This window comes from Cebus imitator, unplaced genomic scaffold, assembly GCF_001604975.1.
Source record: "Cebus imitator isolate Cc_AM_T3 unplaced genomic scaffold, Cebus_imitator-1.0 Scaffold23, whole genome shotgun sequence".
Classification (NCBI taxonomy): Eukaryota; Metazoa; Chordata; class Mammalia; order Primates; family Cebidae; genus Cebus; species Cebus imitator.
In genome coordinates, this window is record NW_016107338.1 from 4,935,627 (window position 1) to 4,948,639 (window position 13,013).

The 13,013-nt window shown below is 44.5% G+C and overlaps 1 protein-coding gene across 5 annotated transcripts in view; it reads right to left on the reverse strand.

The window, feature by feature from the left end:
• The window catches only part of ARHGAP25 (Rho GTPase activating protein 25), an 86,656-nt gene that overhangs the window by 16,301 nt on the left and 57,342 nt on the right, over window positions 1-13,013 (reverse strand). For 2 of the 5 annotated variants that reach the window (XM_017522093.2, XM_017522091.2), the window contains one exon: window positions 2,851-3,058. In XM_017522093.2, coding sequence (XP_017377582.1) covers window positions 2,851-3,058 — 208 coding nt within the window. Of the gene's footprint in view, window positions 1-2,850; window positions 3,059-9,506; window positions 9,750-13,013 lie in introns of those variants that run through there. The other 3 variants (XM_037736159.1, XM_037736157.1, XM_017522092.2) reach the window with 3 other exon arrangements.

Sequence of the window (13,013 nt, forward strand, 5' to 3'; positions counted from 1 at the left end):
AAAAAAAAAAAAAAGAAAGGAAGAAAGGAACTGGATCTTTTGAAGAGAAACAACAATAAAAAAGACAGCTAGACAGTTTAATCAGGAGAAATTTAGACAGCAAAAACATCCATCATTAGAAAAGAGAAAGGGGTTATAAACACAGCTACAGTATGGATGTTTCAGTTATGCCCACTGCTGGGCCTAGCTAACTCCTCATTCTTGTTTATTGGGTCTCAGTTTAAATGTCATTTTCTTGGGGACCTCCCTAAATCCACCAGACCATGTGAAAAGCCCCTTGTTCAAAGTTTTCATAGTACTGACTTTCCTTTTCAGCACTTAACACCATGTAACTTGTACAATTATTTCTATAAATTTTTGTTTTAATGTGAGCACCTCATTGTACTAGGGCTAATTCAGATGTCTATTTTATGGTCTAAATTTGTAGCACTATTTTTTTCTGAGTTTGCTGTTCTTCTAACCCAAAAGAGCAACTTTAAATCATTCTTAAAAAAAAAAACAAACAAACAAGGGCTAAGAGTAAGTCAGGAGCCAAGCGGCTTCTGAGTTCAACGGCTGATGCACAAGGGATTACCCAAGACTCCCCAGATGGCTCTGATGCTTGTAATGTGGCATGTCTGTAAGTGCATTTCTCACAGACACATAGGGGTAAGAAGCATGTTGGCTTTGTAGCCAGGCAGTGTCCATCCTGGTAGAAACTTGGCAAGAGATTTTAAAATTCACATTTATGCGTCTAAGGACACCAGGTACACCTGTACTAGTCTCACCAAACAGCAGCTCCTTTGCTCACCTTTATTCTAGTGAGGTAATGGGTAGGGCATCTTGGGGTGGAGCCCAGCACATGACCAATGAAGAGGATCTGGATCTGGGTGAGTTCCCATAGGCGTGAAGCTGGGGACACCAGGAGGGTACTCCTTGCTCTCCCAAATATCCCTTCTTCCACCCACTGACTCCTAAAATTCCTTCTCTAGGAGGCAGAAATGCTACAACCATAGCTTCTCTCTCCTGGTCCACTCATGACTCTGAAAACCCTGCCTTAACTCTCACAGCCTTCAACGCCAAAACACACCCATGGAATGAGAAGTAGGGAGTAAGAAAAGGTGTGAAGAGAGGGCAGAAAACGGAGAAAAAGAGGGTTTTCAGAATCATGAGTGAAACCAGAGAGAGAGAAGACCTGGTCTCTCCTAACATGCTCAAATGTAACTAAATAATAAGAATCAAATAAGAGCCAGTCACACCTCCCAAATCAGACTTGTCCTCTCAAGGGTTATGTGGACCTAAGAGGTGCCCCTGGGAAGCCCCTGAAGAGCCCCTGATGACCTTCCTATTTCTGGACGTGTAAATTCTACCCCTTAGTTCCAGGGGTGGAGATGTCATGACAAGATAAGGTAATTTTTTTCCTCCTTCCAGCCCCAAATATTTCAAAATAATCAAAGATTCCCACACCACCACCCATGCCGACTCTATAGTGCATAGGCTAAAGCCTAAGGCAGTTATTTGGCAAATCCCAGCAATTGCATCTATTTGTTTTGGCACACTGTATGGCATTGCTCTAGCAACAACCCACCTGTATCTTTCATCAGGTCAAGGCTAACTGAAAACATAAAAAGAAACTGAATATAAAGGTGGCAAGCATAATGAAACAGGTGCCTGATAACAAAATGCTTTTATGGGCTGCTGAAAGGTCCCTGTGCTTGGTGTCCATAACCTGCTATTGTTCCAATAACAACTGCATCTCTTGCTTCCCTAGGAGATCCTAGGGTGCTAAAATATAGCACCTTGGGAAATTAACTTATTACTTATTAAGGGCAGGAAAGATGCCTGTATGGTGGTCCAAACAATGACTGTGGCTGTAAGAGATCTGAGAGATGCTTGGAGGAAAAATGGGCAACACTGGTGATTAGAGTGAGGGGTAAGAGAGCTTCCACACAAGGTGACACTTAGGTCTTCACAATTTTCTCAGAATCAACCTAACCCCTTTGTCCAAAATAAGCTTGGCAACTTTCATTTTTGGAAACTGGATAGAATTCAGGCCCATCTTACTAAATCTTGGTTTATGGGCTGCTAGTTTGGAAAGAGCGGTCAATCTTATGCTAGCAGGACGAGTTCACGCAGGCAGCTGGGGTGAAGATTGCACAACACTGGGTGGGGATTGTACTAGCCGAGTGGGCAGAGAAGGAAATTCAACTGAGTGGTTGGCAAAGGTGGGGAGGAAGGGGGTAGGGGGAGGGAGTGTCACTATGCCTGATATGCCCCAAACAGGGCTGGCAGACCTCCACAAGGAAGACTTAGGAATGCCAGGCTGCCAAGATATCAGATGTGTTGCTTGCAAAAGGACTCAGAACTGAGTCAGAATCACGTAGTACTGTGATCTTGGAAACTAACAAGAAGTCCTAATTCTGGCCACTCCTGGAATGCTAACAAAGGCCGCTGGTGCCCTTGGATATAGATCTGGTGCACTCTCCACCACACCAAATGTTTGTACAGTCAGCTCAAGCTCTTCCATGTTCCTCATCTGACCTGAAGGGTGAGCCTCAGGCAGGACCCATCTTTCTCCCCTCCTCTGCATGTCCCCTTCTCCTGTGTCCTAAACATCACCTGAATCTGCCCAGCAGAGTTCCAGTTCTGGTTTACATCATCTCTCACATAAACTATCTGCACACTCTCTTAACTCTGCTCCAGCCTCCCAAATGCCCAATCAGGAGCAAAATAAAGGCTTTTTCTGTTGCAAGCCAGGGCTCTTAGAAGTGTCTATGCAAGTCCCATGGCTCCACTGGAATGGAGAGGCCCTCCCAGCCAAGCTAGGCCAAGGGGCGAGCAGAGGTGGGACACTGCAGCTGGGCAACGTACCTGTCAAAGGAGGGACGTTCTCCGGCATCAAAGGCATCTCTCAGCTGCTTCACCAGGTTGTCCTGCCCAGGCAGACGGAAGATGCCCTCTTCATTCCTACCGTGCTCCAGGATGAAGTCTGCACATTTCTCCACCAGGATGGGCACCAGATGGGGGCCAAATTTCTGTTCATAGGCCACAGTCTCATCCAAGCGCTGGCCAAACACTGCTGAGGACAGAGCAAACAGAATCTGCCAGTCATTCTGTCGTTCATTGGATGAACTATTTCTTGACTTTCTGTGTCACCTGTGACTTCACAGGTCTTATTGCAATGATACTAGACAAAATATGGGAGACAAATCACTCATAATATTTCCTGAAGCTATAAATAGGGGCCTATAAATTTGAGGCAGTCTTTGCCAGTCTTTTTATATTGACCCAAATTTCTTACATATTTAAAATAACGATTGGCTTTTACTGAGTACTTGTTGCTAGGAATCACACACTTTTTGTCCTCTAATCTTGACAGCAACCCCATGAGGTGGTATTAATGTCACACCCACCTTACTGTTAAACTCACTGAGCCTTAGACACTTGCCAAGGTCAGGCAGCTCAGAGCATGGCACAGGGGATTCAAGCCCAGGCAGGGAACTCCTGAGAATGTGCCCTAACCATGGAAGCAAGTGGGCTGAGTTCCACTCGTGACACAGAGTAGTAAAGCATAATGCAGTACGGCATCCCCCCTTATCTATGGTCAACTGCAGTCTGAAAACATTAAATGCAAAAATTCCAGAAACAAACAATTGATAAGTTTTAAATTGCGTGTCATTCTGAGTAGCATGATGAAACCTCTCGTGGTCCTGCTTGGTCCAGCCTGAGATATGAATCATCCCTTTGTTTAATGTATCCACGTTGTATACACTACTTGCCCGGGAGTCACTTAGTAGTTGCATCAGTTATAAGACTGAAAAGATGTAGTATATATAAGGCTCAGTACCAGCTGAGGTCTCAGGCATCCACTGCTGTCTTGAAATATATCCCCTAAGGATAAAGAGGGACTACTGTGGTCTATCATATAGATGTCTCATAGTACCAAAACATTGTAGAATTTAAAATAATTTGGATTGTTTACTATGTCCTGATTATAAACATTGCCACAGCAAACATGCTTATTCACTTGGCAGAGATCCTGGAATGTATGCAGTACAATGCATAATTTCTAATTAATTGTTTAATTAATTAATTAACATTTGGATGGATAACAAAAAGCGTTTCAGTCTTTTGAACTATTTGCTTATAACGATTTCCTTCCCATGTGTAGAAGTACTGGGCCAAAGGGTTTGAACATTTTTATAGCTTGATGGTATGCAAATTGCTTTCCAAAAATATTTTCCAAAATTACCCTGCCTCCAGCAAAGTAAGTGTGGGCCAGCTCCGCCCCAGCTCTGTCCACGTGGACAAACTTGTGTCTCCACAGTTTCCCTGCTCCGACAGTGTGACAAGACAAGTTCACAAATCAGGGCAACCACTGCCTACCCATTCTCCCACCAGGCTTCCATGCCCTGAAGTTTCAGAAGACAAGCCGTGGCTTCCGTCCTGTTCTGCCTGACTTTCCCTCTGCCATCATCAGGGCTCTGCTGCGCCCAGAACTTCAATCCTTAGGACATCGTTTGCAAAGTCACTTGACTCTCCCCATGATTCTCTCAGGTTGATGCCCTCCATCCCATCTTGAGTTGCTGTGGATTCCACTCTTATAGAGCTGTACCACCTTTCATCTAGAATGATGTCTTTCTGAACTGTGGGTTCCACTTCTTCCCTCTCTTTCAGTACTTACTCTTTCTCTTTGTATCCTAAAATTTTCTCTTTTAATTGAAAGATCCCATGTGAGTCTACGTCTTTGCCATTGTTGAAAGATTAATCTCCCACCTCCGTTCTCATGTTCTCTCCACTCCCACCCACTACCCGGGCTAGGCTAGCCTCCTCTCTCACCTGTAACCACTGCAGTCTCTTCTCTCTACCATGTTCAAAACCCTCCTGCTGCTTGCCTTTCTAAACCACCACTCTGCATAACTCCCAGCACAAGGCAGACAGTCAACACATTTTGCTGAAGCATTTAGTGAACGAATTTGTCTTTAAGCAAGTATTTTCCATGACTAATGGTTATTTCGGCATTTCTTTAGTGTAAACAGTAGTAGGAATCTCCTGGGTATATGAATTCAGCTTCACACTAGCATGCATTGAGTGCCCTGCCATGTGCCAGCAGCAGGTCCCATGGGATGGGCTGTGCAGACAAGGGGCATGGAAGAACTGGTTCCTGCTTTTAATGAGTTTATCATCAAGTTATGAAAATAACAGGACCACAAAAAACATGGTGAGAAACAATTTAAAAACTTCAATAACCATATGGAATTAGGTTTCTATTCGTCTATAAGAGCTGGACAGATCTTTTCGCTAAATTGATAGAACATGATTGAGACAATCTGACTTAAAGTGGACCACATGGCATCTGGAAAATTCTCTTTGAGAGGTCCAGAGAGGGGCCCCTCAATGGGAGAGGCAGATGTCTGTTGAAGCAGTTGAAGCTCAGGCTACAGAGGTCTACTGGACTTGATTGGGAAAGATACCCCAAACACAACGTAAGGATATGCACAGAGAAGTCAAAGCTTTGAAATTCAAGCTCCATATCTGAGGTCTCAAAGCAGATGCTCCATGTTACATCTCTCTGTGTGTCTAGTCCTCTAGCTTTTTTCATCATCCCAGTCTATCAGTCTTGTCCTGCCTTCACCCTCTGTGCCTCTCATGCCTTAAATGCAGCCCTTTCGATATTAATCTCACCCATACCCTGCTGCTTCCTACTACCATCTGCATGCCTTCATCACATCACTAAGAGCTACAAGAGACCAGGCATAACCATATTGTGAAAATCTATCCTTCCAATCTCTGCAAGACATTAGTTCCAAATTTTCACCACTCCTCTTGAAGTCCCCACCCATTCCCTCCCTTCTCTGTCTCAACAGGTGATCTTGGCTCCTCTTTCCCTCCATTACCAAATGGAAGGCTATAAGTGAACTCCCTCTTCTCCAACCCCTTCCTTTCCCATCCTTCTTCCTCTGTGATTCTGTTTTCTCCCAGAGGAACAAAAGGGCCCTATCTTTCATCTAGGATGATGCCTTCCTGAAATGTGGGCTTCATTTTTCCCATCTCTTCCAGTACTTACTCTTTCTCTTTGTATTTTAAAATTTTCTCTTTCAACTGAAAAATCCCACATTGAGTCTAGGTCTTTGCCATTTTTGAAAGAATTGTCTCCCACCTCAGCTCTCATGCAAACGACCAACATTTGCCTTCCTTCTTTTTGCCATATACTTGTAGAAAAATGTGTCTACTTCTAGAGAGATGTCTGCCCCACTTCCTCATTTGTCAGTCACTACTCAGCCTCTCAACCCATCACAATCTGGTTTCATTAGCCTGCACCTCTTCACTAAATCTGCTCACTAAGATTTCTAGTGCTCTCCTAATGTTCATTCCACAGCCTACTTACTGGTCTCCTCTGAAGGCTGATGTTGTTAATTCTCCTTCCTCTTCAATACATTCTCCCTACATTGCAATAAATCCAGCCACTCTTGTTCTATTCCTGTCTCACTGATGACTCCTTTCAGTCTCTTTGACTGTGCTCCATCTTCCACCTGCTCCTTTGGTGCATCATTTCCTGCGATTCCAACTCAGACTTGTTTTCTTCTCACTGTAGTATTCTCCTTAGGAAAGTGCATAGGAGTCCACACATTTAGATATCTCCTATAAACTTATAATTTATTAATCTGCATATCTGGTCCAGATCTCTCTCTCTCTCTATATATATATATATATATACACACACACACACACACACACACACAACACGCACACATACACACATACATATGGATAGATAGATATAATTTACGGAAGAATAATCCCCCACCTCAGCTCTCATGCAAATGACCAACATTTGCTTTCCTCTCTTTACTATTATACTCATGGAAAAATGTGTTTTATTATATGATTATAATGTATGTAATTATTCCATACCTATTTCCATCTTCTCTCTCTCTTTCCTCTATTCCCATAAGTTCAGTGTCTAATAGAAATTCTCCCAGTATTTTCTCTAATATCAGTATCATCCCACTCTTAAATCACTGCTTCTCCTGTAGCTTTCCTTAAAGGCAATAGCATTCATTCCTCAGTCAAGAAAAGGTACTCTGCTAGGCACTGATAATACAAAGCCATTAACACAAGCTACCTCCACTTAACTAATCCAGTTAGCAAAATTGTGAGCATTAGGATTATCTGTAACATGCTTCACTCTCTCCAAATAGTTTGGTACATTCTAAACATGCTTTAAACCAGCTCTCTATTCTCACTGCTGTTGCCTATATCATTATAATGGTTTTCTTTGCAACTCTATTTCTTGCAAATTCCTTCCACCAGAATTCTCAAAGTCATTCAACAAATGCAGGCTGATCATTTGCTGTGGGCCAGGCTCTTTGATAGCTGGAGAGTATGATAGAATGAATGAAAAATGGTCTTTCCCCTTAAAAATTCTCAAGAGAATGCCTTTCCTCCTACTCTCCTCCTGGAAACCCAGTCTTCCTGAATTTGGATGTCTTCCCAGAGAAAACTGGGCACTCTTTCCTCTACTTACAGAGCTCCCTGTGTGTTCCTCAATGTTATCACTTCTCATGTAACTTTATGGTGATTCATTTAAACATCCCTCTCTTCCACTGGACTGTGGACCCCTCAAAGGCAGACAGTCCATCTGGCTCAGCATCTATTCTCAAAGCCTGGTGCATGATGGACTAGCCCTCAGAGAGCTGTCACTACCCGCTGCCTCCCATTCCTCCCATTCTTTGCCCCTTTTCTATGCTCAATACTTCCCCAAACCTGCTCTTATCAAGGAGATCAATGGCCTTTACATTTTAAAATCTGGGGTTACATCCTCTATCTTCATTTTAACTGCTCTATCAGCAGCATGTGACACAGAAAACCACCCTCTCCTTCTTGGGACACTTTCTCACATGGCTTTTGGTACACCAGTCTCTCTTGGTTCTCCATGTGTCTCATCAGATGCTCTTAGCCTCCTCTGAGGATTCTTCCTTTTTTTGCTGTCCTCTAAATGTTGGAGGGTCCCAGGGCCTCCCTTTCTCATCTGCACACACTTTCTCATAGTCTCGCCACTTTAAATTTCACCCAGATGATGAAGACTCCAAACTTGACATCTGCAGCCTAGAAATCAGTCAAAGCTATTCTCTCAACAAGAACCAACCACTGGATGCTCTGGAGACATTAGAACCAACAGTGTCCCTTCTTACAGGAGAGAAAAATCATCTTTGTTTATTGTTGTTGTTGTTTGAGACAGTCTTGCTCTGTCACCCAGGCTGGAGTGCAGTGGTACAATCTCGGCTCACTGCAACCTCCTCCTCCTGGGTTCAAAGATTGTCCTGCCTCAGCTTCCTGAGTAGCTGGAACTACAGGCATGCACCACCACAACTGGCTAATTTTTTTTGTATTTTCAGTAGAATGGGGTTTCACTATGCTAGCCAGGCTGGCCTCGAACTCCTGACCTCAGGGCATCTACCTACCTCGGCCCATCTTGGTTTTTTTTGCTAGGTCAGGTTTTGTCACTCTTAATCTCAGATCACATGAGGAGTCTGTAATCGGAAACATCCTTGGAACTCCAAAAACCTGGTCCTGAGTTCTACCAGTGTTTGACCTCTGGGTCCTAATTGTCACCCCTTGGGCCATAAGCAGAGCATTTCCATCTTAATAAGTATAAATTTTTGTAAATTAATTTTAATAATTATATGGAATATAATTACCATAATGTAATTATAACAGATGTAATATAATAATTATAACTATTAACCAATGGAATTAATCATGCTGAGAACTGACTCCAGAGACTTTCACATGTGCTATCTCTTTTCGTTCTCATGAGAACTTTACAAAGTAAATATTATTCCATTTTACAGGTGAGAAAACTGAGATTTGGATCAGGATTTTTTCCAAGGTCATATTTACCCTGTGATTCTATATTCGGAACTTTAATTCCTTTTAAAGTTTAAAGACAATGTAACAAAAGTTCAGAGATCGAGTCTCAAGGGGAAGGACTAGGGGGTAAGGGTCCTCTAATGCTAGCCTCACCTTCCCTCATACCACGTCTGCCTTGTCTCCAGTCCCCAGACCTAAAGTTCTGGATCCCATCCTGAGCAGCCACAGAAGGCTGAGACCTCACTACCACTCTAGAAACTGCCCTAGCTCTTCCCACAGTTCATCCTTCACCTCTTACCCTTCAACCCCTTCCTTAGATTTGCTGGAAAACTCCAGGACACTGGGCTGATTTGGGCAAGAGGAAATAGAAAGAGCAGCTGTCACCTCCCTCCCCACCTAGTTACTCCTTTGTAATCACTGGAACGCTCCTAGGATCAGGACAAGAGCCCCTCCCACCCCGCCTCTAGCCCAGCCCAAGTCTCCGAGAGAGCACCCCACCCCCATACACACTTCGCCGGCCAGCTCAGCATGGATACCAGCTTCACAGGGGCTCAGTTTCAGAAGTGCTGCCTATCCCTTACAGGAGAGCGAAGAGGCGCTGGGAAACATGTCTTTTAGTGGAAGAAGTCAATCACAAAATAAGGAAGAAATACCTTTCTTTCGGAGCTTGGGAGTTTTCCTCCTGAAATCCCAGCAAACAAACAGTGCCAGGGCAGGAAAGCCACAGCCCAGTTCCCACCGCGGCATCCTGGGGATGTGAGGCATGGCGGGCCGAAGACTCACGCTTCCGATGAGCCAGCCTCAGGCTTTCCCTCCTCCCCAGGCTGGAAGAACCCTCTACTCTCACTTCCAGATCAACACATGCTTGCAAATACTGCTCAGGTTCTGACTCCAAAAAGGAAACCATGGGATGTGTCCGTACCTGCCCCAGCCCTCCCGGCCCTCCTTCCCCCAGCACTTCTCCTCCCCACTCACCTTTACACACAGGACTCTGGGCTTTTAAACAGTGACCATAAAGCTGTCAAAGCCCGCAATAAAAATAAGTGCCTCCTTTTACTTAGCAGCTAATTGTCAACTGCCACTCAAGGGATAACTCCGAGGTGGGTTTAAAAAAAAAAATCCCACACGGGAACCCTTACCAGCATTGCTCCATATATCAAAGTGTCTGGCAGAAACACAGAATTTCACTTAGTGTTTATGAAGCCAGCCCACCATTCCCTGGAAATGCTTTCAGAGTTGCACATGGCTCTGTGGGGGCCTTCAGAGATAATGATCTTGAAGGTAGGTTGTTGGGTACACTGAGATGATTTTGTCCTGCTGATGAGCAGATACAGTAAACAGTGCAGCAACCCTATGAGACATGCCCAGAAGAAGGCAAATGGGCTCTCAGCAGTCAGGGGAGACAGGCAGGAGCAAGGTTGTCCGGAAGGGCCCTGGGGCAGTCTCATGTTGACAACTCAGTGTTCATTCTCCTTTCATTCATAGGCCAGGAATCACAGACTCTGACTCCACATTCTCTCTGCATGTCAAGTTCACTCCCACACCCTGGCAATGTTACCTCCAGAACATTGGGCAAGCCTGTTTGCTTTTCTGCATCTCTACTGCCACCACCCACCATCTGTCCTCTCTGCCTGGACAATGGCTTGAGTTTCATATCTGGTCTCCTGATTTCATTCTGATCTACCACCTCCAGCCCAACCCATTTTCCATACAGCAACTAGAATAATCTTTTAAAAAGAATCTGATTTTTTTTTCACTTTCTTGCTTGAAATCCCCAATGATTACCTATTGCTATTAGAATGAAGACCAACATTGTTAACAAAGCTATCTCCTCTGTTATTACCCTCCCCTCACTCCAGAGCCTGTACTTTCTGTCACAGGACCTTTGTTTGCACATGCTATTCCCTGTGACTGTGACACTATTTTGCTCCCCCGTTCTCTGTCTAGTTAGCTTCTGCTGGCCTTTCAGAGTTAAGCTCAATTATCACTAGTTCAAGGAAGCCTTTCTTGACCTACTTGACAAAGATATTTTTCCCCATATGGAATCATGTGTTTTTCCTACATGGCTCTTTTCACAGTTGTAACTATGTTTTTCCTTGGCTCTTTAAAAGTAATTGCTGTGTCTTCTCCTAGTTTGTGAGCTCCTTGAGAAAAAGGACTTTGACTTTTTTCTCTCTCTCTCTCTTTCTCACTGTTGAGGCCCTGTGTTAGCATGGAACTGGACACATGCTGCATACTCAAGAAAGAGTTGTTGACCAAATGAATAAATAAGTATCTGTCTGTTGTTAGGAGCTGGGGGCAGGGGCGATGAAGGAATTCATGGAAATAAGTAAAAATCATCTCTTTTAATTTCCAGTGTAGCTGGTGAGAAAGACCAGAACACATGGAATAATAATGACCACACACTCCACCAGGCTAAACTATGCTGTGGATTATTAAATCATGCTCGGAAGGGTGCAGAGGACTTAAAAGAATGAAAGGGAAAAAGAAATCCAAAGTATATAATTCAATATTTACATACTTTATGCCTCCTGTTGGCAAACACACAATGATGCTTAAAACACAGAATCTTCTTTTCCACGATGGCTGACTACAAGCATTTCCAATAATTTCATCTACTCAGAGGAACCAAACTAATGTGCAGACAGCCACACCTTAAATACAGTATTCAAGAAGGAACTTGGGAGTTCAACAAAAAAGTGAGATGAAGCTTTGAAATCCAGAAAGAAGGAAAACAGGAAGGCTGTGTGGCTGAGGCCAGCTGGGAAAGGGGAGCGAATCCCCTACATGGGAGAGGGTGAGTGAGTGCCTTTCTGCTGTCCAATTTCCCTCTGGGGAATCATACAGTCCAGGCCATGAGAGCGCACCTTGACTTTCCCAAGCCATGAATCTAGACAGATACTTATTTATTCATTTGGTCAATTTATTCACTTGGTAACAACAGACAGATACTTATTTATTCATTTGGTCAACAACTCTTTCTTGAGTATGCGGCATGTGCCCAGTTCTATCTAACTTGAGAAGTGGCAAGAAGACTATGATAAGGAACTTCTCCAGGGAACATCCTATACCCTCTTTGAAACCTAGCTGGCTGCAGTGGGACAACATTCTGGATCAGAGCTCTTAGCAGACTATGCATGGGGCAACCTGGGTGGTGCTTGCAGGACTAGGGCTTGAGTAGGGGATAAACTCCTGCAGCCAGTCCTGAGAAGCAAGTGAGGAGTAGGCTCCAGCCACTGGCATTGGAACTGGGCACACCACCGTCCCAGGTCCCAAACAGGCAGAGAGTTGCTATGGAGGCTTGATCTTAAGCTGAGTGGCATCTCCTATGTCTAGGGCTGAGTTGTGGACTAGGTGCAGCCTGCCATGACTGACTGGGTAGCCAGATTGGCTTCCATAGCTAGAATGGAGGAGGGAACCCTGCTGGAACTGGGGTGTGAGACAAATGCAAGTCTCATTCCTGTGGGCCAAAGTGGTGGCCACTGGGACAGCCCAACCTATGCTAAGACTTCAGGACAACAATGGTTGCCCCTCACCAAGCATTTCACAAAGGGCCTGAGGACTTCCTCTACCCCCAATCAAGGCTGGTGCATACATATGCCATTGGAGAGCCTCAGTACAAATTTGCTTGGTCCGGCTCCACCCAACTTGGCCCCCTACTCTAAGACTGAGTGTGGGATCCAGGCTCCTGGGTGTTCCAACTACCACCTGGCTCACCCAAATACCTCTCCTGGGGAACAGAGGTCAGGCATAAATTGCCATGCTACCCCCACAGCTGGTTCTTACCTGCAAGCACAATCTACTAGCCTGGAGGCTGGCCCATACAGCCCATTGCAACAACTGCTAACACAAAAGCATGGTGCTTGAGAACTAGAAGAACATTTCATGATCACTGCTACGGTCACTGCCCCCACCATCCCAGCTGCCCAAAAGGTCAAAAGCTTACTCACTACTACAATCAGCATCCAAAAAAGCCCCCAGAGGCCCAAGAATCGGCCTGCCTGGAACTGCCAAACAGGTGCCAGCATATGCTTGCTGCCTGAGGTCACAGGAGAAACACACTTGGTCCCCCAGTGCTACCACTGAAACCTGAAAAAGTAACCAATAACTTCACCCTAACACACTAAGGAATCCACAGATACCACTAAGGCTATTTATGA